The sequence below is a fragment of the Oncorhynchus mykiss genome, chromosome 8 (genome assembly GCF_013265735.2).
Source record: "Oncorhynchus mykiss isolate Arlee chromosome 8, USDA_OmykA_1.1, whole genome shotgun sequence".
NCBI lineage: Eukaryota > Metazoa > Chordata > Actinopteri > Salmoniformes > Salmonidae > Oncorhynchus > Oncorhynchus mykiss.
The window spans coordinates 85,247,096-85,272,049 of record NC_048572.1 but is presented as its reverse complement, the minus strand read 5'-3'; the positions used below and the strand labels follow the sequence as shown (position 1 = coordinate 85,272,049).

The 24,954-nt window shown below is 39.7% G+C and overlaps 1 protein-coding gene and 1 long non-coding RNA gene across 3 annotated transcripts; one reads left to right on the top strand and one right to left on the bottom strand.

The window, feature by feature from the left end:
* Positions 1 to 4,255: 4,255 nt before the first annotated feature.
* LOC118965570 (solute carrier family 22 member 13-like) lies at positions 4,256 to 23,700 on the top strand. The gene is made up of 8 exons (XM_036986601.1): positions 4,256 to 4,566; positions 4,710 to 4,878; positions 5,073 to 5,193; positions 15,392 to 15,486; positions 15,610 to 15,824; positions 19,355 to 19,463; positions 21,777 to 21,983; positions 22,204 to 23,700. Exons 1-8 carry the CDS (start codon positions 4,443 to 4,445, stop codon positions 22,280 to 22,282), a joined length of 1,119 nt encoding a protein of 372 aa, XP_036842496.1. The 5' UTR covers positions 4,256 to 4,442; the 3' UTR covers positions 22,283 to 23,700.
* On the bottom strand, positions 8,651 to 15,024 carry LOC118965572. 2 transcript variants are annotated; one of them, XR_005052982.1, is made up of 2 exons: positions 14,553 to 15,024; positions 8,651 to 9,914 (listed from the first exon to the last, which is right to left on the bottom strand). It is a non-coding gene; the product is annotated as an uncharacterized LOC118965572 (long non-coding RNA). The 2 variants fall into 2 exon arrangements; XR_005052983.1 differs by lacking the exon at positions 14,553 to 15,024 and adding an exon at positions 12,745 to 13,737.
* Positions 23,701 to 24,954: the final 1,254 nt, after the last annotated feature.

Genomic DNA, 24,954 nt, shown 5'->3' with positions numbered 1-24,954 from the left:
AGGCGGTTTGCCTCGGGCCAGGAAGTGGCTTCGAGTTTTTAACTGTTGTCATGATGCTGGCCTGGGGGTAGGCTTATGACAGTCATAAATAGATTTCCCCCTTTTTTCCTCTCTCTACCCTACTGATGTGACTATTGAAAATCCCTTGGTTTACATAGAGATTCTGGGAACATCAGAAGGTGGGGGGAAATGAACCATATTTTGGTAATTCAACCAGTTGAACATATGCGTTGGTACTTAATGAATATGATGTCAGTTTGGATGCCATCTGAGACATTCTCATCAATGATAGGATGACATAAACTGTACAGTGGAAAGTCTACACATTATAGTTATCAGATTCACATGGAATTGTTGTGTAATTTAAATGTTTGGATATGAAATTATTTCTGAGGGGATGAAATGTGATTTTAGCTTCAAAAATGTGAGGATTGGGTTTTCATGAGTGAATTAGGCCCGACTCAGTGGCCCGCCCACGTGAAGAGACATTGGTTTTCAACTATGAAACACGCCCTCCTCTCTCTTCCTATATAAAGCCTTGACGACAATATAACTTCCTGTTCTGGGGACATTAACGCGGCTGCCTTGACGTTAGAAGGGCCGGTGACACCTACAGAGCAAAGCCAATCTCAGCTACCCAACGAAATTAGCATTGAATCATCACGTGAAGAGGACGATCGACACGTTGAATATGATGAATTTCGACAATACCAGCCAGAATATAGCATGAGTAGATACGTGGCAATACGCACAACTTCAATAGCGAAAGTCGAAAGTCTAGCGAAAGAAAAAAAAGACATTCGCTTGAAACATGACAGTAGAGGGTGATCAGCTGGTAATAGCCATCTACGGCCAAACAAAGGAAATTACGACACACCCAAACATGGAAGACACGCGCGGGAAAATAAAATAGTGTACACAGAGAGATAAATAGCGAGAAAATTGAAGTTGTGCGTATTGCCACGTATCTACTTGATTTGATGTACCTAGCAACACATATTGTATAATAGGTGAGATAAGGAGACAGAGAAGATGCCCGCTACAGGTTCACAATGGTGGCGGTAGGGGCACATGGCCTAGAGAGCTATGGTGGAGTGTTTCAAGAAAGTTATTTTGAGTCCAAACTGCTTCAGAAAACAGATGATGGCTGTCCTGCCAGGTACCACAACGTCAAGTCCTCATGTTTTCCTGGGAGATGCAGCTTTCCCCATACATGAGAACATCTTGTGCCTTCTTCCAGGTTTATTGATAATAGAATGTTGGAATGAATTTCACTTTTTCTGTTTCTAATTTCCCTTGATACTGAATACATGTATGAAACCTCTAGGAGAAAGGTCATTTTATCAAGGCTTTTGGAATATGATTGCTGGAAAAATATTTAAATTGTTTGTTTTTTTGTTTACCAAAAAAAACACAATTTAAATACGGTTTAAAAACAGATTTTTGGAAAATTTAGCAAATTAATAAAAGTAATAAAACAGAAATACCTTATTTACATATGTTTTCAAACCCTTTGCTATGACACTCACATTTCCGCCCAGGTGCATCCTGTTCCCATTGATCATCCTTGAGATGTTTCAACAACTTGATTGGTAAATTCAATTGATTGGACATGATTTTGAAAGGCACACACCTGTCTACATTAGCTCCCACAGTTGACAGTGCATGTCAGAGCAAAAATTGAGCCATGAGGTCGAAGGAATTGTCTGTAGAGCTCCGAGACAGGATTGTGTGGAGGCCCAAAACATTTCTGCAGCATTGAAGGTCCCCAAGAACACAGTGGCCTCCATCATTCTTAAATGGAAGACATTCGGAACCACCAAGACTCTTCCTAGAAATGGCCGCTCAGCCAAACTCATCATTCAGGGGAGAAGGGCCTTGGTCAGGGAGGTGACCAAGAACCTGATGGTCATTCTGACAGAGGTCCAGAGTTCCTCTGTGGAGATGGGAGAACCTTCCAAAAGGACAACCATCTCTGCAGCACTCCTCCAATCAGGCCTTTATGGTAGAGTGATCAGACAGAAGCCACTCCTCAGTAAAAGGCACATGGCAGCCCACTTGGAGTTTGCCAAAAGACACCTAAAGGACTCTCAGACCATGTGAAACAAGATTTTCTGGTCTGATGAAACCAAGATTGAACTCTTTCGTCTGAATGCCAAGTGTCACGTCTGGAGGAAACCTGGCACCGCCCCTACAGTGAAGCATGGTGGTGGCAGCATCATGCTGTGGGGATGTCTTTCACTGGCAGGGACTGAGAGACTAGTCAGGTTCGAGGGAAAGATGAATGGAGCAAAGTACAGAGAGATCCTTGATGAAAACCTGCTCCAGAGCGCTTAGGATCTCAGACTGGGGCGATGATTCACCTTCCAACAGGACAATGACCCTAAGCACATGGCCAAGGCAATGCAGGATTGACTTCGGGCCAAGTCTCTCAATGTCCTTGAGTGACCCAACCAAATGGAAATAAGCTGTTAAGCTTTATTGTGTTATCCTTGATGATTTTCTTAAATTGTATGTGGAGGCGTCACCAGTTGTAGCACCCTTATGTATGAACTTTACAAATTGTCAAATAAACTCAATCAATCAATTAAGCCTGGACTTGAACCTGATTTAACATCTCTGGAGAGACCTGAAAATAGCTGTGCAGTGACGCTCGCCATCCAGCCTGACAGAGCTTGAGAGGATCTGCAGAGAAGAATGGGAGAAACTCCCCAAATACAGGTGTGCCAAGCTTGTAGCGTCATACCCAAGAAGAATCGAGGCTTCAATGTGTAAAAAAGTAACTCAAAAGTTTGGACACACCTACTCATTCCAGTGCTTTTCTTAATTTTTTACTATTTTACTATAAAGAATGCCAAGTGTGTGACAGCTTTGCACACTCCAGGTGACTACCTCATGAAGCTGGTTGTGAGAATTCCAAGAGTGTGAAGAATCTCACACATAAAATATGCTTTGATTTGTTTAACACTTTTTGGTTACATCATGATTCCATATGTGTCATTTCATAGTTGTTATGTCTTCACTATTTTTCTACAATGTAGAAAATAGTAAAAAAAATAAAGAAAAATCCTTGAATGAGTAGGTGTGTCCAAATTTTGACTGCTACTGAATGCACGAATGGTTCTGAACTGTTTCGGTTGGGAAGCATGCGGCCGACCTTTAGACAGCACGGGAGGTTGCACATTTATCCAGGTTGGTCTTTGGGCTGCCTTGGGGTGCATCAACTCGTAAAGTGCGCAGTATCAGGGTTACCACAGTTTCCTGTGGGTTTGAGCTTTGGGCTGCAGTGGTTCATTGACTCATTGGTTAACGCTTGTGTGTGCTTTACCAAGTCACTACAGGTGTTCTGTTGTTTCGGTCTTACTTGTATGATTTCGGAACATTTCACGATCACAAGGTGAGTATTGTTCTTGGAACCATGTGGTCTAACGGATTTGGCTGCAGTGGCAGTGTGTCACATAGCGAAGTTGCAGCAGGTTCTGGTTCCCGATAAGGTGATCTGACAATTCAGGCTTCATGAGGCTATGACAGTTCAGGATTCATGAGGCTATGACAGTTCAGGATTCATGAGGCTATGACAGTTCAGGCTTCATGAGGCTATGACAGTTCTGGATTCTAGGGTATTAAGGAAAAAAGTGGCTTCTTTATCCCATTTTTGTAGCCGGTGGAACCTGTGTGTGGTTAGGCTGCCTATTTCGGTACCCTCTGAGCCAGCTTGGGGCATGATTATATGTCCCTATAGTATTTTATACTGACTGACCGACTGAAAGAGAAAGTACAGTTATGAAAATAACTACTATTCCCTGAAGGAGGAAACGAGGTATAGCATATTTTGGCACAGCGTCGTCAGGGGGTTTGGGCTCACTAAAGAGTGGTTCTGAATTGAGGAAATGAATACGAGCCCCGGTATTATAGGCAGGAAGGCGGGGCTTCCGAGGGCGGGCTCGGCATCCATTGGCCTGTTGGCAGTGATTTTTGCTTTCTTCAAGTGAATATGATTGGTTGTTTTACTCCATGGACAGCAGGTAGCCTAGTGGTTAAAGAGTTGGACTAGTAGCCAAATAGAGATCAAATCTCTGAGTTGACAAGGTAAAACAAATCTGTTGTTCTACCCCTGAACAAGGCAGTTAACCCACTGATCCTTGGCTCTCATTGAAAATAAGAATTTGTTCTTAATAACTGACTTGCCAAGTTAAAAAAAAGAGATAGTACGTTATACCTCCTTCAGGGAACAGTAGTTATATTCATAACTGTACATTTTGAATGATGTCCTTTACTTCTGGTCTTCTGTCACTCTGTAAAAATGCAACCAAACATCAAAAAGTTTTTTCAGAGGAACATTAAACAGACCTTCAAAAGGAGGTCATAAACAGTTTTAACCAACACGGTTTTCTCCCCTTTTCTCTTCCAGATTTGGTCGCCAACGAGCAACTCAAATACCCATGGTTATTATGCTCATTTTTACTGTAACGACAGGCTTGTCTCCAAACTTTTATTTGTATATGGCATCCCAGTTTTTAGTAGGGATCGCATATGGTGGATTTCGAATCAACTGCATTGTATTAGGTAAAGTGATGTCCATTTCAAATAGACTATGCTCTATAATAAAATGTAAAACAGAACATGAGATAACAGAACTCAGTCAATGATTTGTCAGTCAGCCGGTCATATTAAGTTGTTTAACATTACCACATGTTCCTTCCACACAGCAACTGAATGGGTCGGAGTGACAAAACGTTCCTATGCGTCTTGTTTGAGTCAGACGTTCAGTGGAGTTGGCCAGTGCATCCTTGCTGGCATGATCTTCTTCATCCGAGACTGGAGACTTGCCCAGTTTGTCATGGCTGTACCAATAGCAGTGGTCGCAGTGTACATATGGTGTGTCCACGTGTCGTCTTGGACCAATATTAAAACTATTAAAACTGATGAAGACCTTAGGGGCATTACAAAGCCAATCGGAAGCACCACAAATTGACACAATTCTTACGAGCATTACATCACCCAAACTGAATATTAATGATTATCAATATTAATTATAATTGTAAAATTGTCTGCCTATTCTGTGTTTCCAGGTTTATTCCTGAATCAGCCAGGTGGTTATTGGATCAGGGGAAAACAGAGGAAGCTAAGAAGTTGATACTCAGGGTAGCAGCCATCAACAAACGCACAGTTCCAGATACAATTCTAGAGAAGGTAAAGTGCATGATTTAGGAATTTGTTTAAAGGCCAGGGAGCTGGCCAGCCATTGTTTGCCAGTGCTGTGAAAAGATAGTGTAAAATCCTGAATTTGAAGAATTTATCTGCATGTGTTAGTTAGCTAGCTAGCCAGACAGTTTTAGAGGAAATAACACATACATTTTTCAATTTAGCTGCCAATATGCCAACATTCCATTCAGACAATTTAGTGAATCCACAAGCATTCACTGGCTGAAACCAGTTGCAACAAGTACTGATATTTGATCCGATAATAGCACTCAGAACACTACAAGAACACTAAAATTTAGACATTTATTGTAAGGGTAAGGAGGAGAAGTGAGAAGGATCGGAGGACCAATGCGCAGCGTGGATAAGTGTCCATGGTTGTTTATTTAAAAAACATAAACTGAACACTATGAATACAACAACAATAAAGGTGATCAAACTGAACCAGTGCCGTGTGGCGACAGACACGGAAACAATCACCCACAAAACAACTGTGAAAGCCAGGCTACCTAAGTATAATTCTCAATCAGAGACAACTAACGACACCTGCCTCTGATTGAGAACCATACTAGGCCGAACACAGAAAACCAACATAGAAACACAAAACATAGAATGCTCACCCAACTCACGTCCTGACCAACTAAAACAAACAAATAACACAAGAACTAGGTTCAGAACGTGACATTTATGGTCTGTTTATATATATGTATTTTAGAGGATATTTATACAGACAATTGTCATAAAACTTGTATAAACTGTATTTGCAATTATATGGCAATATTTTAGGTTGACAATAGATTACACAATTTCTGATATCACATGCCTTACTTGGCTGCTTTCGCTGCATAACATGTAGAAGTTGTCCCTTTTCAGGTTTAGAAGAAGTGACCGCTAAATGCTAACTCCCGTTCGCATAAGCTGGTTAGCATAGCTAGCATTCAGAAATCAGTGGTGGTAGTCCAAGTCGTTTTAAACTGTAACGCAGTTGTTTGGTAATGATGACATGAACATGTTGGGGTTGACATGTGTACAAGAATTATACTCAGATTTTTATCTCAACATAGTATGAAATGTACATAGAAACAATAGCCTAAATGTAAGCACATTTTGCTGGTGGTCAATGAGGCAACTCGGGATGACAATTCCATTGTTTTGCTCGAGTTTGATTGACCTGTGAATGCTGTTTTCAAACCATTCTGGAACTTTGAAGGTTTATGACATAGGCCCTCTAGTAATTTAATAGGATCTTGTCGTGGCTAATCATTTCAAAATATGACACTTGCAAGAACCTGTGAATTCAATAATAGACTTTTAATACAAGAGTATCGCAAGCCGGAGTGGTCCGCGGAACACACACACTTTTTCAGAGTTCTGGCTCTGATTTATACACATACAACAGGAGTCCATCCCACATGCAAATGACGTCACTTCCCTCAGTCCATCTGCCACCATTATATCCCAATTTGTGCATCCTGCTTGTTCAGCTCGATAACATCCACATCTGCTTTCCGTTAAATTATAATGGTGACAAGACCCTTGCTTTGACCTAAAGATAATATACGTCCCTCTATCCTATATGCTTTGACCCTGTAATTAGCTCCATGTGTTCCTTTGTATGTGTGTCTTTTATCTCGGATCAGCAGACTGTGTGTCTCCTCTAGTTTTAGTGTGTCCAGCTGTCCTGGCGCCTATGTGTCGCCTTCTCTTCATGTGGTTGTCTAATATCAGCAGACTATGTGTCTCCATTTTTAGTGTTTCCAGCTGTCCCATACTCTCATGGCCTTACTCTGGCTTCCTGTCCTATACAATAGACAATGCATTTTACCAGAATGGCAAATGCACTCTATAAGTGTATCTCTCTCTTGTGTTACAGTATTTATGTTCCTCCATATATGTACATAATTTCTCCCATATAACCCTCCCCTGGTGCTTTATTAAGCACCAAAAATTACACTAAAAGGACATATATGGTGGAGCATAATTCCAACAGTTGATTAACAAAAATAAAGCTTACAAATCACCTACACCAAACATCTCCAAATAATAACATAGATAGGAGTATAGGATCCAATTAAAACATTTAAATAACCCTAACTATACCAAACATCTCTAGTATTTCATAAGAGTAAAAGATCTAGTTCGGTATAGAAACAATAAAAATAATACATTACATTTTGTTGAAGCATGAGCATGTAAGTATGCCCACACATCCAGAAACTATCAGCTATTCCTTAATCCTGATTCTTTAACATTTCAAGATATAATGTTACTTGTGTGATATTACCACATTTTACCTTTGTGTTTTACAATCATTACTTTATCACATTGACTAACTCCTGCAGTTTCTAACACCCAAATAGTTTATTCAATTAACTATAGTGTTTCCTACATCCATCCCATTATCTCCAATTAACTATAGTGTTTCCCACATCCATCCCATTATCTCCAATTAACTATAGTGTTTCCCACATCCATCCCATTATCTCCAATTAACTATAGTGTTTCCCACATCCATCCCATTATCTCCAATTAACTATAGTGTTTCCCACATCCATCCCATTATCTCCAATTAACTATAGTGTTTCCCACATCCATCCCATTATCTCCAATTAACTATAGTGTTTCCCACATCCATCCCATTATCTCCAATTAACTATAGTGTTTCCCACATCCATCCCATTATCTCCAATTAACTATAGTGTTTCCCACATCCATCCCATTATCTCCAATTAACTATAGTGTTTCCCACATCCATCCCATTATCTCCAATTAACTATAGTGTTTCCCACATCCATCCCATTATCTCCAATTAACTATAGTGTTTCCCACATCCATCCCATTATCTCCAATTAACTATAGTGTTTCCCACATCCATCCCATTATCTCCATAGCTGTAAAAACATTCATTTATTCCCCTTTTTATTTTATTTTTACAATAGTAAACCCATCATTCTGAGGATCATTCAATTCAGTTCTAATGTTGCACATTCATGTTCTCCCAACATATTTTTATTTAATTCACGTCTGCCTTTAGTGTTACCTAGTGCCAAACTGCATTCTATGTTACACAATGGAATGTAGTATTACAATTCAAGAGCTGAAAAGTCAATTTTGGGGAAATCCCCATTTTCTTCAGCTTGCTGGACATTTCCTCCTCTTTGTGGGGTCTCTCCTTCTGTTCCTTGAGAGGCCTCTCCTCCTCTTTCTTCCCCTGCGGCTCCCTCCTCAGGCCGGACTGGGCTTCCATCTGGAAGGTGTCCATTTCAGGGAAGAGATGTTCCCATTCTTTAGGCGATACCTCGGGGTCCCACTGTAGAGGGCTTCTGTCAAAGAGGTCTGCCCCAACAGGTATATCATCAGGAGTGGCAGACATGTTACCCCCCCCCACTTCTGGGCTTTCTGGCCATACTGGAGGAAACTTTGGTTGTTTGTCTCTTTTCTTTTCAGGCTCTTTTCCCCTGGTGCTTCTTCTGAGTGCGTTTAGTTGATGCACTCGTTGTATCTAGTCTGCCATTTTCTTGATTCCTCCCCGGCGCTTTGATCGTTTCCGCTGCTCCTGCTCCCTCCGGGGTCCCGCCTGGTGAATCAGCATCCTCTGTGTCCTCATCTCTGTATGGTTGTGTCCTTCTCTCCGTCGGGACTCGGGTGCAGTGGTTTAGATGATACCACGTCTTGCTTCCTTTCACTTAGACGGCCGTGTTTGTGGCTATTGCCACCTCGTAGGGTCCTTCTCTCCTCGGCTGATCCCACTTCCTTCGGAACACTCGAACGTAGACTAGATCTCCTGGTATCACTGGGAGAGGTCCTTCTGGTCCCCTAGGATCATCAGATGTGGAACCTCTCGTCCTGGTTCAGGTTTCTGCCTTCTTTCTGTGGGGCATTCATACTTAGAGACTTATGGCCTCTGTTCTATGATTACACCATACATTATCTTACTTCCATCACTCATCACACAAACTGACATTCCAGCTGAAGCTGGCGAACCCTTCTCCATCTGGTTTCCTAAACATAAGACTTGGAAAACAAAGGACAAAACATAACAGTATTGACAATGTTATGTGTTATGCATGACTGTATTCATGAATACTGAAATCTGAGACCATGACAATTCCCACTCTCTCTTCACCTGACTCTATGCCTCCAGGATACTCCACAAAAATGGAGGCCCTAATTGGCTTCCTCGTGCTTTCATCCAGTCTTCCCCTTTCGGCCGCAGGTTCTGAGAGGTGTTCCCAAATCATGTCATTTTTTTACTTAGTTCCCCATCTGCTCTATTTCAACTGATATGCATAACCTTAGTCAACATTATTTCTTCTTGAAGTAATTCAACACTGTATGGGCTTTCACATCGAGCCTTCAACATGTTGTTTAGAGTACAACTACCCTAACATCTATCCTTTTTCACATGATACATTAACAAATAAAACAAGTAACCCCCAAACTCAACCCAGTATGTCTACAGTGGAATCTAGTCTCTCTCTTTCTCTCTCTTTTGTTTCACGTCCTCTGTCATGGTGTTTTCAAGCTCACCCATTATTCAGCTGGACCTTACTTCTTGTGAAACTTATGCACCCACCAAAGAGAGACATGACGATCTTTACCACTGCAGGTGCTGTATGAAGTATATCCCCAGCCCGGTGTATCTTCATGTACCCTCAGTCTCCAGAATTCAGCCCATGCCCTTCCATCTGGCCTCTTATGTGCTGTTTTTCCTGGGGACATACACACGAACACATGGGTTATTTCCTGACAACAGACTTTCTTCTTATAGCAGGATCACTAAATCTTAATTTAAATAACAGCCCTATGTAAACATTCTGTCTCAAATACCTGGCCTCCAGCCACAAAAATATTCATAATGATAGCCAAATGATGGTCCCTACAGCAACTGCTGTAAGAATAACATGTCATCAGTCAAGTGTCTTCCAGTTGGAAGAATATCCAATCCTAACAAAACTAAGTCCTAAGCTTCTTAAACTTTTGCTCTAGTGTACAAAATGCCACTACTTATTACTTTTACCATAGTCTAGGTATGTGTAATGTTCTATTTACTTTTAGAATTGTCCCTATATTTTATATTCCTATATTTTTACAAGACCAACTGTCCTTCCCTTTCTGTGAGTTATCTCGTCTATCAATATACATTGTTTCTAGAAATAACACCCCTCCGCTACCATAACCTTCATATATGAGCCCCCAATGTAGTTACAGTTTTTCTAACCCATAACACATAAGTCACTACTCCTAATTTCCTTCCATAGTTTGATACATACTTAAACATTCTCAAATCATTTTTAGTCAATTTATATCAGAAACAATATGCACTTATTTTCCTCAAAACAAAAAATAAATTGACCAAACAAGAAAAATAGTAAAGTAAATTATAATAACTGCATATTTGCCATAAATTACCACTATTTGTAATGTAATTAAACCTGAGGAAAACGTCCATCCGTTTCGTTCTTCTTCATCCTTGGGTGTTATCACACAACAGACTATACTTTTTATTCAATTACTGATGTCATTCCAATGTATCACTCCGATTACTATGATATTGTAAAATAAAAGAAACAAAAACCTTTAATCTAATATTCTGCAAGTTCTGTCAATCAACCTGTCTCAGGATTAGTTTCCAGAGCTTCCCTAGGCTTAGTAAATTTAAACAGTCCTATATTCAAATCATAACTAAATGTTGTTTATACATTGTCCAATCCAATATTCAGGATAACAGTCCTTAGTGTTTACTTTAACTCACATTTGACCTACTCAATTCAATACTTCATCCCTTTAATAATTAACATTATACTAAAAACTTTTAGTACCGGTAATATCTATTTTACCATGCGCCCTTTTGCCTCTGTTTTTCCGTCATGAGTGGCCTGGTAATAAAAGGTAATTATCCCAATCCCCTTTAGTCTTTCTTCTCCCAGCACATATCATTCCAGATACAGTTCACAGGTCATCAGACACAGTTGTCCCACACTATTCAGCCAGTAGGGTGGGTTTGAGTTTCACACACACTTGTTGTGGTGATAATCTCTCCCAAGCATTAATGCATTCTGACATCACATTTCCATGATAACTCCCTTATTCTACTGGCGATCTCTCAGATGAGTTACAGATTATGTAGTTATCAACATAACCCTTGCAGAAACCCCCACTCCAATAAACCATTTGGAGTGACTGTTATCCCTTGTTAACATATATTTCCATTTATTTGTTATATGTAGAATGAACAAAGCACATTTTGTATTTACCCAAAGACCATAACCCCAGGGAACTGATAATCTCTCCTAGGAACCCATGTTAAATAAAAATAAACCTATTTGAATAACTAGTCAATTCAAGACATAATAGAATTTCAAAGTGTTGGTACACTTTGAATAGAGACTGGTGTTTCTCAATCATTTTATAATTAAATCCCACCTGTTCCAACAATTTCTAATGAAGTTGATCAGTCTTCAAGGGAAATTCTTAGGGTTCAGGGCATTTGACACCATTAAAATGTTTTCACTCCCTTTTCTTTAGAAACAACTTAAATACATTTTCAAAAACACTTCCATCCTTCTGCATACCCAATCTGAAACTGAACTGAAAACCCTTCCAAAGGAAACCCACTATCTCCTATAGGCCAAAAACACTTCCATCCTTCTGCATACCCAATCTGAAACTGAACTGAAAAAACCCTTCCAAAGGAAATCCACTATCTCCTATAGGCCAAAAACACTTCCATCCTTCTGCATACCCAATCTGAAACTGAACTGAAAACCCTTCCAAAGGAAACCCACTATCTCCTATAGGCCAAAAACACTTCCATCCTTCTGCATACCCAATCTGAAACTGAACTGAAAAAACCCTTCCAAAGGAAACCCACTATCGCATATAGGCCAAGAGCACACATGAGCTGGCCTCACTTATCCGGAACTCCAGTTATAGCCTTAACCAAATACTAAGACTTTTAAAGTGACCGAATATCTCTAACTGCTTTCCTCAGTACTACAGTCTCCAATTACATTTTGACCAAAGAAAATGTAACCCCTTTTTTTCTGGAAAAAAAATATACATTTCGTTAACATTCACAATGTTACCTTTTAAATCAGCAAGCTAATAGTATTACATATACTAAAATCCCCTTACTTTTCCTGAGCATGCGATAAAAGTTTTAGCCATGCACAGAACGCATATTTTCTTCCTGCTCGGTTATCTGTATCTTACCCTTAGAAATTGAAAACACCCATATATTACAATTTGCTTTTCTTCTAACTATTTTTACCACGTTTGTGATTTTTCATATACGTTTATTTTCCGTATTTTGACGCTAATAACAACTTCTCCACGCATTTTATCACCACTGAAACCGCCGTTTCAATGCAAAACGACTCCAAGTGGGGCTATTTGTAAATTACATCGGTACCTTACTAGAAGTTAGGTAAAACGTGATCTAGTACATATTTCATCACATATAAATTGTACTCTCTATGAACCACTTATTGATCAATCAGAGACTATACACCGCTTGGTGAAAATTCAATTCGTACTAACCTTAAAACGATTAGTTGTTGCTCTTTTGAAAAGGGTACAAACTCCTGTATAGAGGCATTCTCTGCTACCGCACTAAGTTCCAGTGTCATCTTACACTCATTTTCCCCCATACTTGTTAGCTCCACATCTACAACTTCTTACGCTTAGATATTTTCTATAGCTTTGCAAACCATTCGCACGTCTGCGATGGCAAGCAGAATCATATCTGTCCCCCATCGTAATGTATTTCTGATGATATAATGTTAATTATCATTAAAACGCTGGTAAGTTAAGCGTCTTGTTATGGTTTTATGTGATCGTTCCAATTCATTATTTTATTTATCCTGTTTACCGGGTAATGTTGCCCTACATTATACGGTTTGCTCTTTCATATTCAAGCCGAATTGGTAGAATTAATGTGTGTTTCTTTCAGTGACTCTATGGCTTTATTAAATTTTGCTATCTCTATATTCCAGGGAGAAACAGTCCATTTGTTTCCATGCCACTATTTATTTTTCCTAAACACTCCCATCGCATTCTACACTTTATTTACTATTTCCCAAGGTAGAGCTACCCTACTTTCCCAAATAATAATTTATTAGTCACATCACTTAATACCTCCTTTTAAAACCTACTCTATAATGTCTACAACTGTATTACTGAATACTACAAAAGCCTTAATGTCTTATTCTAGTACAGCACCTCAAATATCACTGTGTTTTTATCTTTGCTTATAACTTATTTTACTTTGATGTTCCTTAATTTCGTTCCTTCTGCCTAATAGTAGTTAAACTATGATAGGGATCACTGTAAATGTATTAAACTGTGATAGAGGATCACTTTTGGCCAGCCAGAAGAAGTCACAGGCACCCTTCTTCAACTTTATACTCTGTCACAGGAGGGCTGCGCGCTCCCTCTTCTGGACTTTCTGTCTAAACACACACAACCTGTCCTCATTCCTACTGTTCTATCCTCACACAGAATTATATTACAGCATTCTTCTCATTCATTCGTTTATTTTCATTCATTCATTTTATTTTTACCTAAAAACAACAGTCTTTCTCTGAGCTTAATACACTTCCTCAACATAAGCTGGTATTATCCTATAGGATTTTTCACAAATACCCTTCGTTTTTACCTAAAAACGACCTATAATTTCTTTATTGACTTAATTCACTTCCTCAACATAAGTCTAGATTATAGGATTTCTATGATATGACGAGACTACTGTCTAATCGGATCAGCTTGTCTTCATATCTTATTCATCCACCCCGTACTGATCTTTATTCTACGTTAGAGCAATATCGTGGCGTGACCTACTGATTTATAAACCCCCGTTTAGCTAGGCGGAGCGTTATATATTCGCAGGATTTCTTTTTGCAGTTGAACGTCGCACAATCAGGCCAGCGTTCTTCCTGCGTTCTAAATATTCATCTGTTCAGTCCTCCCTTTCAGAGCGGTAGCCATGTGTATTTATTTACTAAATACTCATCCGTTCAGTCCTCTTCTTTGAAGCGGTAGCCATGAATATTTGTCTAACTACTTATTTATTTTCTAACCATATAAGCAGGTAGCTGTAGCCCTGCGCCCACACATGCCGAATCACACACCCGACACCAGCAAAGTTCACAACCCCCGCTTACTTACTCACTAGACATGCATGCACATTCGTATTTGCTATACAATTCCCAAGCTTACACACATGCATGCAATTCATTGAATTCAAAAGTTATTTCGTTTCTATAGTTTAGGAAATTTGAGAGAGAGACTTACTTGACGTCCTGAAGCAATCTACGCAAACATTTCAACTATTGTAAGTACTTGCTTACCTTGTTATAGTTGGGCGGCCACCCTTGTTTGCCAGATTGTCCAAAGAACCCGCCGTCAGCCAAGGACGCCTCCGTCCCTGTCACTCCTGGCAAAAGCGCGCCAAGTTATGTCGTGGCTAATCATTTCAAAATATGACACTTGCAAGAACCTGTGAATTCAATAATAGACTTTTAATACAAGAGTATCGCAAGCCGGAGTGGTCCGCGGAACACACACTTTTTCAGAGTTCTGGCTCTGATTTATACACATACAACAGGAGTCCATCCCACATGCAAATGACGTCACTTCCCTCAGTCCATCTGCCACCATTATATCCCAATTTGTGCATCCTGCTTGTTCAGCTCGATAACATCCACATCTGCTTTCCGTTAAATTATAATGGTGACAAGACCCTTGCTTTGACCTAAAGATAATATACGTCCCTCTATCCTATATGCTTTGACCATGTAATTAGCTCCATGTGTTCCTTTGTATGTGTGTCTTTTATCTCGGATCAGTCTCCTCTAGTTTTAGTGTGTCCAGCTGTCCTGGCGCCTATGTGTCGCCTTCTCTTCATGTGGTTGTCTAATATCAGCAGACTATGTGTCTCCATTTTTAGTGTTTCCAGCTGTCCCATACTCTCATGGCCTTACTCTGGCTTCCTGTCCTATACAATAGACAATGCATTTTACCAGAATGGCAAATGCACTCTATAAGTGTATCTCTCTCTTGTGTTCCTCCATATATGTACATAATTTATCCCATAATCTCTATGGCAAAGTGTGACACTTGAATCTTTGGAAGCAGAGATTCAAGTGTCTATAATTATTCATTTCTGTAAAAGATAACTCTATTCCAGATAGCTGAGGAGAAAGTTGTTCAGAAGGGAGGCATACTCATTCTCATCAGATCTCCTGTACTTAGGAAATACTTCTTAACTATTACTCTTGCATGGTAAGTTCTTTAATAACTCTCAATAACTTAACATCTCACATTGGTCAACTTTCAGCCCATAATAAATCTCATCATGACAAACAAATGTGATGTCTGTTTTTGTGTGTCTCTCTGAAATCCCAGGTTCTCGTTAAACCTCTCCTACTACTGTCTGTCCTTTAACGTTGGAAACTTTGGCCTGGACATCTTCTTGACACTGCTCTTGTTCGGACTCACAGAGATACCAGGTCATATACTCTGCATCTTTATACTGGAATATTTGGGGAGGAAGATATCCTTAATGGCCACCCTTATGACTGGCGGATTCACATGCTTCCTAATCCTGGCTGTTCCACAAGGTAAATAAAGTTCCAACTGGAATAGATTTACATTGTTTTATCATTTAGTAGATGCTCTTATCCAGAGCGAGTTGTAATTCCCTCAATATAGTAATTATCAGAAAAGATAAGTATTTTTCTTTGTATTTTTAACTCATTAGGAAATTGGGGCACCACGGGAAAGGTTTAACGAGTTATCTCTCGACTTAAACTCTTAAGATATACAGATATCTCTGATATCAATAACAGTCACTTATTAATCATTATTACCCCATATCAGTCTCGTTCTGAACGTCGCAAGAACCCTAGCCCTTATTGATGAAACATCAATACACAAATTGGCTTAATTATTTATTTAACTAAATAATAACACAGAATACATATACATGAGATAAAAGTCCCTAGTGGACTGACACGATATGACGGCTTGTTACACAATGGAAAGGGGGTGGGGAAAGAAAGCGAGGGAGAGACAAAGAGAGTCAACTTATCATACATACATTTGGAAACTACGCTCACAGTAACCATAATACTTAGCACCCTGATCACCGCTCATTCGGATTAGAAATGTAATATATATTTACACGTAGCTGTCTTTCTCTGTCGTCTCTATTGAAACCAATCGATCCATCTACGGGTAGTGGCTCGATGTAAGGCTCTGGTTGTACACCAGAGATCACAATGTCCTTCTTAGTTGTAGAGTTTCTCTAGTCTTCGAGTGTTTGTTCGGTAAATTCTTCAGAAGTACCAACGGTTGTGTCAGAGGGATTCTTCTTTCCCACCTCGTGTCTTTAGGACACTTTTCACATGCACAGCTGCAGACTGAATATTTCTGGTCTCCTAGATGAGGTTATCTTCTTCTGTAGAGATTTAGAGTGAGTTTCACCATTTCAAACGTCTGGACTACCGTCCCATGTTTCTGGTCTGTAGAGTTTAAATAATTTCGTAACATTCAGCTCACGCTGTACGTCAGGCTGGTCTGTAGAGTTCAAAACCATTTTCAGCCATGTAGCAACCACTCCACGCTGTATGGTCTCAGTACATCGTTTCTAACGATTTCAAGGTGTGGACCTTGGCCTCACATCTTTTAGGTCTATGTGTTATTTATTACAGAGTCATTTTAAGCACTCTGACCAAAGGGTGCGTTCCATCATGCTGACACGAACTCTGAGCTCACTTGGGCGTGGCTACTGACTGGGCACAAGTTTATATGAAAAACAATGATCTAATTTAGAAGGCTAAAATCACATTGCTACCTTCACAAAAGTATTCTCATATTTAATCATGTATTTTATACCACATTTAGATGTAAACTTGATACAAAGGACGCATACACTTTCCGAGTTACAGTTAATTTGTCATACCATTCTTAACCTCTCTGATCTACCCATCCCGGATCCGGTATCGTGAATACAGACTCAAGCTCATTACCATTACGCAACGTTAACTAGCTTAGCCTTTTGTTAACAACACTGTCATCTCAGATTTTCAAAATATGCTTCTCAACCATAGGAAAACAATCATTTGTGTAACAGTAGCTAGCTAGCGTAGCATTTAGCGTTAGCATTATCGTTAGCATTTAGCATGCAACACTTTCACAAAAACCAGAAAAGCATTCAAATAAAATCATTTACCTTTTGAAGAACTTCAGATGTTTTCAATGAGGAGACTCTGTTAGATAGCAAATGTTCAGTTTTTCCTGAAAGATTATTTGTTTAGGAGAAATCGCTCTGTTTGGTGCGTCACGTTTGGCTACCAAAAAAACCTGTATCCAGGAGTGTATTTATCCCGGCAAGCTCATTAGCATAACGCAACGTTAACTATTCATGAAAATCGCAAATGAAATGAAATAAATATGCTAGCTCTCAAGCTTAGCCTTTTGTTAACAACACTGTCATCTCAGATTTTCAAAATATGCTTCTCAACCATAGGAACACAATCATTTGTGTAACAGTAGCTAGCTAGCGTAGCATTTAGCGTTAGCATTATCGTTAGCATTTAGCATGCAACACTTTCACAAAAACCAGAAAAGCATTCAAATAAAATCATTTACCTGTTTTCAATGAGGAGACTCATTGTTCAGTTTTTCCTGAAAGATTATTTGTTTAGGAGAAATCGCTCCGTTTGGTGCGTCACGTTTGGCTACCAAAAAAAACTTTTTTCCAAATTAACTCCATAATATCGACTGAAACATGGCAAACGTTGTTTAGAACCAATCCTCAAGGTGTTTTTCACATATCTCTTCGATGATATATCCTTCGTGGAAGTGTGCGTTCGTTCTGAATCCCAGGACAAAATGACCGCAACTGGAGATTACGCACGAATTTAGATAAAGGCCACCGGGCGGACCCCTGGAAAATGTAGTCTCTTATGGCCAATCTTCCAATGATATGCCTACAAATACGTCACAATGCTGCAGACATCTTGAAGAAACCACAGAAAGCACATGGTCGTTCCTGCTGCATTCACAGCCATATAAGGAGACATTTGAAAACAGAGCTTCAGAGATTCTGCTCATTTCCTGTTAGACGTTTCATCTTGGTTTCGCCTGTAGAATGAGTTCTGTGGCACTCACAGATAAAATCTTTGCAGTTTTGGAAACGTTAGACTGTGTTCTTTCTGTCAATTCTATGCATAGTCGAGCATCTTTTCGTGACAAAATATTGCACTTAAAACGGGCACGTTTTTTTATCCACTAATGAAATAGCGCCCCTATAGGCTAATGACATCACAAAATAATAATCCACATGACAGGATTATTCTTTAGATCTCCATAGACCATTCTTAATATTCTTACCTCATGAATATTGTTCCAAAGGTCATTCTTTGGCCGTTAAGAGTTTTTGGCAGCGAAGATCTTCTGTAAACAAAGGGATTTATAATACTGCAGGGCGAGAAAGAGAAAGTTTCTGTTAACTATTTATGACCTGCTGTTAAGTCATTAAACCAGAGTCTGGCTATCTGTCAGCCATGTGCCGAGTTGATCTGGCACTTTTAATCCTCATCAAGGAGAGAGTCATGACACTACATTGTAGAATAATAGTGAAGATATCAAAACTATGAAATAACACATATGGAATCAAGTAGTAACCCAAAAAATTGTTAAACAAATCAAAATACATTTTAGATTCTACACAGTAGCCACCCTTTGCCTTGATGACAGATTTGCACACTCCATGTGACACTACAGCTGACTACCTCATGAAGCTAGTTGAGAGAATGCCAAGAGTGTGCAAAGCTGTCATCAAAGCAAAGGGTGGCTACTTTAAAGATTCTCAAATATAAAATATATATTTTCATTAGTATAACACTTTTTACTACATGATTCCATATGTGTTATTTAATAGTTTTTATGTCTTCACTATTACAATATTCTACTATTACAATATTCTACTAAGTAGAAAATAGTAAAAATAAAGAAAAATCCTGGAATGAGTAGGTGTGTCCAAACTTTTGACTGGTACTGTAGATATAAAATCTACCGAGGCAGTGGACTGATCATACAGAGAGGAGAAAACATGTTGATGTTTAGTATGTTAACTCTATTTTAGACAACGCCGTTGCTATTACTGCTCTTGCTACTGCTGGGAGGTTTTTCATGAACAATGCTGGATCCGTATGTAACGTCTATGTTCAGGAGCTGTTTCCCACCTCTGTTAGGTAAGACCTATATATTTCCATATACATGTATACAGACCCCTTCACTTTTTTTGTGAAGGGGTCAGCCTTACTCTAAACTTTATTTTTTTTTAATCAATCATCAATCTAAACACAATACTCAATAATGACAAGGCAAAAACATTAATATATACACCGTATTTACATAAGTATTCAGACCCTTTTGCTTTGAGAGTCAACATTGAACTTAGGTGCATCCTGTCTCCATTGATCATCCTTGAGATGTTTCTACATCTGGACTGGAGTCCACCTGGGGCAAATTCAATTGATTGGACATGATTTGGAAAGGCACAAACCTGTCTATATATGGTCGACAGTGAAAAAATCAAGCCATGAGGTTGAAAGAATTGTACGCAGAGCTCCAAGACAGGATTGTGTTGAGGCAGAGATCTGCGGAAGGGTACCAAAAAAATGTATGCAACATTGAATGTCCCCATGAACACAGTGGCTTTCATCATTCTTAAATGGAAGAAGTTTGGAAGCACCACCACTCTTCCTAGAGTTGGCAGCCCGGCCAAACTGAGCAATAGGGGGAGAAGGGCCTTGGTCAGGGAGGTTACCAATAACCCGTTGGTCACTCTGACAGAGCTCCAGAGTTCCTCTGTGGAGATGGGAGAACCTTCCAGAAGGATAACCATCTCTGCAGCAGTCTACCAATCAGGTGTTTATGGTATTGTGGCCAGATGGAAGACACTCCTCAGTAAAAGGCACATGACAGCCCACTTGGAGGTTTCCAAAAGAAACATAAAGGACTATCAGACCATGAGAAACAAGATTCATTGATCTGTTGAAACCAAGATTGACCTCTTTGGTCTGAATGCCAAACATCATATCTGGAGGAAACCAGGCACCTCTCATCATCTTGCCAATACCATCCCTACGGGGAAGCATGGTGGTGGCAGCATCATGCTGTGGGGATGTTTTTCAGAGGCAGGTACTGGGAGACTAGTAAGGATCGAGGGAAAGATGAACAGAGCAAAGTATTTACTGTAATTTAATTATGCTAATGTGTTTTCATTAATTGAAACCCCTTAATCTATTTTATGAGAATTTGTAAGATTCTTGTTTCCATAAAATAGACGGAGACCAGTCTTTTCAATAATAGGTAGCAGAAATTATTCTTGGAGCGCGCTGCCACTTCACCACGAGCAACAGTTTATATACAAAACATGACGTCATTTCATTGCTTAACAGAAACCCCTCCTCTCGACAGGGACAAAGTGAGGTGAAAAGTTCATTCTAACTTACTAACACATTCCCAGGTAACTTTTGACCCCTCAACATTATCGATCACCACTTGGCTGACAGTTCTAATTAACAGAAAACCTAGGAATGCACTCACTGTCTTATCTAAAAACCCCAGAGCTAAGTTTCGTCGGTTCAACCATAGGTTAACGACCTTATCTGTTTACACAGTCCACTTCTTTCTTCCTAGTTGGAATGATGTTTATTAACTTGAATTACTCCTTGTCTGTGTCACACAATCCCATTTTATGAACTCATATTGTTAATCAGATATAATAAAACAGAGTATAAGTTTACTTAGTTACAGTTCCATTTAAAATGATTTGTTCAGTCATTTAATCATCATTTTACCAACAAAAGTACAGAGAGATCCTTGATGAAAACCTGCTCCAGAGCGCTCAGGACCTCACACTGGCGCAACGGTTCACTTTCCACCAGGACAATGACCCTAAGCACACAGCCAAGACAACGCAGGAGTGGCTTCGTTACAAGTCTCTGAATGTCCTTGAGTGGCCCAGCCAGAGCCCGGACTTGAACCCTATCAAACATCTCTGGAGAGACCTGAAAAAAGGTGTGCAGCAACTTTCCCCGTCCTACATGACAGAGCTTGAGAGGATTTGCAGACTCTCCCCAAATACTAGCTTTTAGCATCATAGCCAAGAAGACTCAAGGCTGTAATCTCTGCCAAAGTACTGAGTAAAGGGTCTGAATACTTGTGTAAATGTGATATTTTCTATTTATTTATTTTTTGTAAAAACCTTATTTTCCCTTTTTCATTACGGGGTATTGTGTGTAGATTGAGGGGGGAAAACTGTTTAATAAATTCTAGAAGAAAGCTGTAACGTAACAACATGTGGAAAAAGTTAAGGTGTCTGAATACTTTCCAAATGCATACACATGTATGTGTGTGTGTGTGTTTTTGTGTGTATAAATATATTTATCTTATATATACATTATATACATGTACATATAAGGCCCATGAATATATCTTATTTTACATGGTTTAATAACCCTTAATGTATCACTTCCTTTGCTCCTTCATTCATTCAGACAAACGTCCACAGGCTTGGGCTCAATAGCGACCAGAATTGCTGGAATACTGTCACCAATGCTCAACATATTGGCCACATACCATTGGTCTATCCCCACGATCGTGTTCAGCAGCCTGTCATTGGTTGGTGGGGCTCTGGTCTTTCTGCTTCCTGAGACCAGGAGGACAGAACTACCTGACTCTACAGATGAGGCCGAGGGGAAGAGGTAGGTGGTACCAGAGGATATGTGAGGAAAGATGCACATACATAAGACTTGGCTGATCGTTTTTGCATTTGTAGGAATGCTGTGGAACTATAAGAGGGCATTCGTTCATATATGAGGCAGATGGAGAATCTAAAAAAGTTACAAAGAAGTTGTTTAAGGATGTATAACTTTTTGTTGTCTTTTGAAGCTTGGTGTCATTGATATCTCATTTTTCCTGTAGAAATGTGACTATCGCCATGAAGATAGACAAAGGCTGCAAAGTGGATGATTACGACTCTGAAAAATCTACCAAACTATAAAGTCATGTTTATGTAAGTCTTTTTTTCTGGGTAAATTTATTTTCAAGGCTTAGTTAGTAAGACAGTTGGCTGGTGCATGGTTGTTGTAACACCAAGGTTTTGAATTTGATTCCTGGATGGGCCACATAACTTGCTGTTTTTAACTTTGGCTTATAGAATTTGAAAAAATTACTTTACTCTTTTTGTAACTCTTATCACTAGCTAAATGGATCAGAAACATACGATAAAAGTGTCTACTAAATGAACATATTATTATTATATTTGAATTTAAATACATTCGCAGTGTATCAAGGAATCTAATGATATATACACCGTTACTCACATTTGTATACAAAAACAGACTATCACCTATGTTACCCAATGAATCTGTAAATATTGTTACGAAACCACCGAGTCAGCCTACTGCTAACTTTACTGTCGCAGTGTCCAGGAGTCCTATAGGTCTGGCTAAATAATATATATCCTGATTGAATGTGTGCATTTATGTGAGAAGTAAAAGTCTGCAGATCAGGTGTTGAATGCATGTTCCCCAGGAGATAGCTAACTCTGGATCCAGGGCCAGCTCCTGATTGACTTCTTGGTCGGCCTGCCCAAGTAGTTTAGTTGTTTTCACAATGGTTGGTGACAAAAAAATAAACATATTCAAAATAAATGTAAAAAATTGGAGGGGGGACAAAACGAAGGATTTAACCAACCAAAAACGGGAAGTCCCGTCAGACCCAAGAGGCCACATTCAAGCCTCACTGAAGTGTCTGCCAGTCACTGATTGCCCAGAGCTGGTCATCTTATCATCAAGCGTTGGTATTTCAATCAGCTGTGTAATGCCAAGGTAACAAATCAAAATGTGTACCCCTTTTGGTCCCCAGGACCAGGATTGAGAAACACTACACTAATCTACCCATTTATTATTGAACAAAATTGTTTCAGATAACTTTTTTAAATTTGCTACACGTCACATGAAATTGCCGTACTGTCTACTTGTCGGGTTGACAAGATTGTTTACAGGAAATAGCTTCTTCTTTTTTTTATTTTTTATAAACCCGTAACTTTGTCATGTCATTTCTTACATTCAGCAGCTACCCAGATCATTAACTTCAATTTAAAACTAAACATGATTATATTCAGAGGTCCAAATCATCCTTGTTGTTCCACAATAATGTTTTTTTTTCTTCTGACTGAATAAAACCCAAAGGGCATTCCTACTGTACAATAAGCCAATCACATGGATGTGACTTTATGTCCCTTGATCTACACTTCTAAGAAGGCACCTGCCAAGAGATAAGTGAGGTTTATAGTATCTGTAAAGAATCATCAGTCGACTGCTAACAACATGTCATTACTCAGCCGTACTGTGGAGAACCCCATCACAGTCACTCTCTCTGGCCCCGGGACACTCTCACAAAACATCCTTGCTGGTACCTAGCACACAGAGGGGTTGTAAAGGCACTAGCCAAACTCAGTGGTTTCTTGTTGCCAGGGGCCCTTACCACACGTGGAGTCAGCCAATCACAGGCAGGTCATCTAGGGTCTCTGATCCTCCTCCCAGTCTTCAGCAAGCAATGGCAGAGTGAGGAGTTCTCTCAGAAACCTCTGCCCTGCATGCCAACAACTGGGCCACAACCAGTGGACCTTTCTCTTACAGCCCTGGACACTCACAACCGATGCAAGTTTTAGTATGTAACTGACCTATGAAAGTGGACTCTGGACAGGCACCTTATGTCTAGTTATACCTTACGCATGTTCAGGAATTCACATTTAAATTCTCAACTCCACTTGTCCATGGGGCAGAGATTGGGGACATGGCCCTGTGTAGGGTGCCGTCTTTCGGATGGGACGTTAAACGGGTGTCCTGACTCTCTGTGATCACTAAAGATCCCATGGCACTTATTGTTAGAGTAGTGTTGTTAACCCCGGTGTGCTGGCTAAATTCCCAATCTGGCCCTCATACCATCACAGTCACCTAATTATCCCCAACTTAAAATTGGCTCATTCATCTCCTCTCCTGTCCCCTGTAACTATTCCCCAGGTTTTTTGCTGTAAATGAGAATGTATTCTCAGTCAACTTAGCTGGTAAAATAACAGTTAAATAAAAATACAACACACTGGGCCGACAGTATCTAAGTCACGGATTTGAACTATATGAATTATTTTCCTTTGCATGGGAAGGATTATCTCACTCTTGTAAAGAACTTCACAGCAAAACATTCAGATTGGGGGTTTGTTACGTTGTATAACTAGGGATCAAACGGTGCAGGATGGTTATATTCCTTGTTCTTCTTAAACTGTTCTTCTTAAAAAGTAAAGTTTCCACACATGCTGAATCATGTTTGCTGAAAGACTGTGGGACAGAGGAGTTAAACATGAATTTATCTTGCATAAAGGCTTCTCTGTGACAAAGCACCTTCTTTCTGGAGCTCCTAGCACTGTGCTTCCGAATAATCAGTGACACTACCCAGCGGATCAGCTGAACAAAGTGTACCAGGCTGAGTATGTGGTGGACCGGTCGTTGAATGTGGTCACAATAATCAATAATTTTGATTTACTGCAGTAGCTGAATGAGACCGTGGAGTCGACAAAACCAGTTTAAGAGCTTCTCGATAAAGTCCGTGCTACGGTTGATGTTGTGGTGGGTCTGTCCCGCTGTACTATCCTGGCTGTGCTGAAAAATATGG

Coding starts and splice junctions, on each gene's coding strand:
- LOC118965570 (XM_036986601.1), top strand. CDS start 4,443: ATGGTTATTATGCTCATTTTTACTGTAACGACAGGCTTGTCTCCAAAC. Junction 4,879..5,072: donor GTGGTCGCAGTGTACATATG/GTGTGTCCACGT, acceptor CTGTGTTTCCAG/GTTTATTCCTGAATCAGCCA. Junction 19,464..21,776: donor CTGTTTCCCACCTCTGTTAG/GTAAGACCTATA, acceptor TCATTCATTCAG/ACAAACGTCCACAGGCTTGG.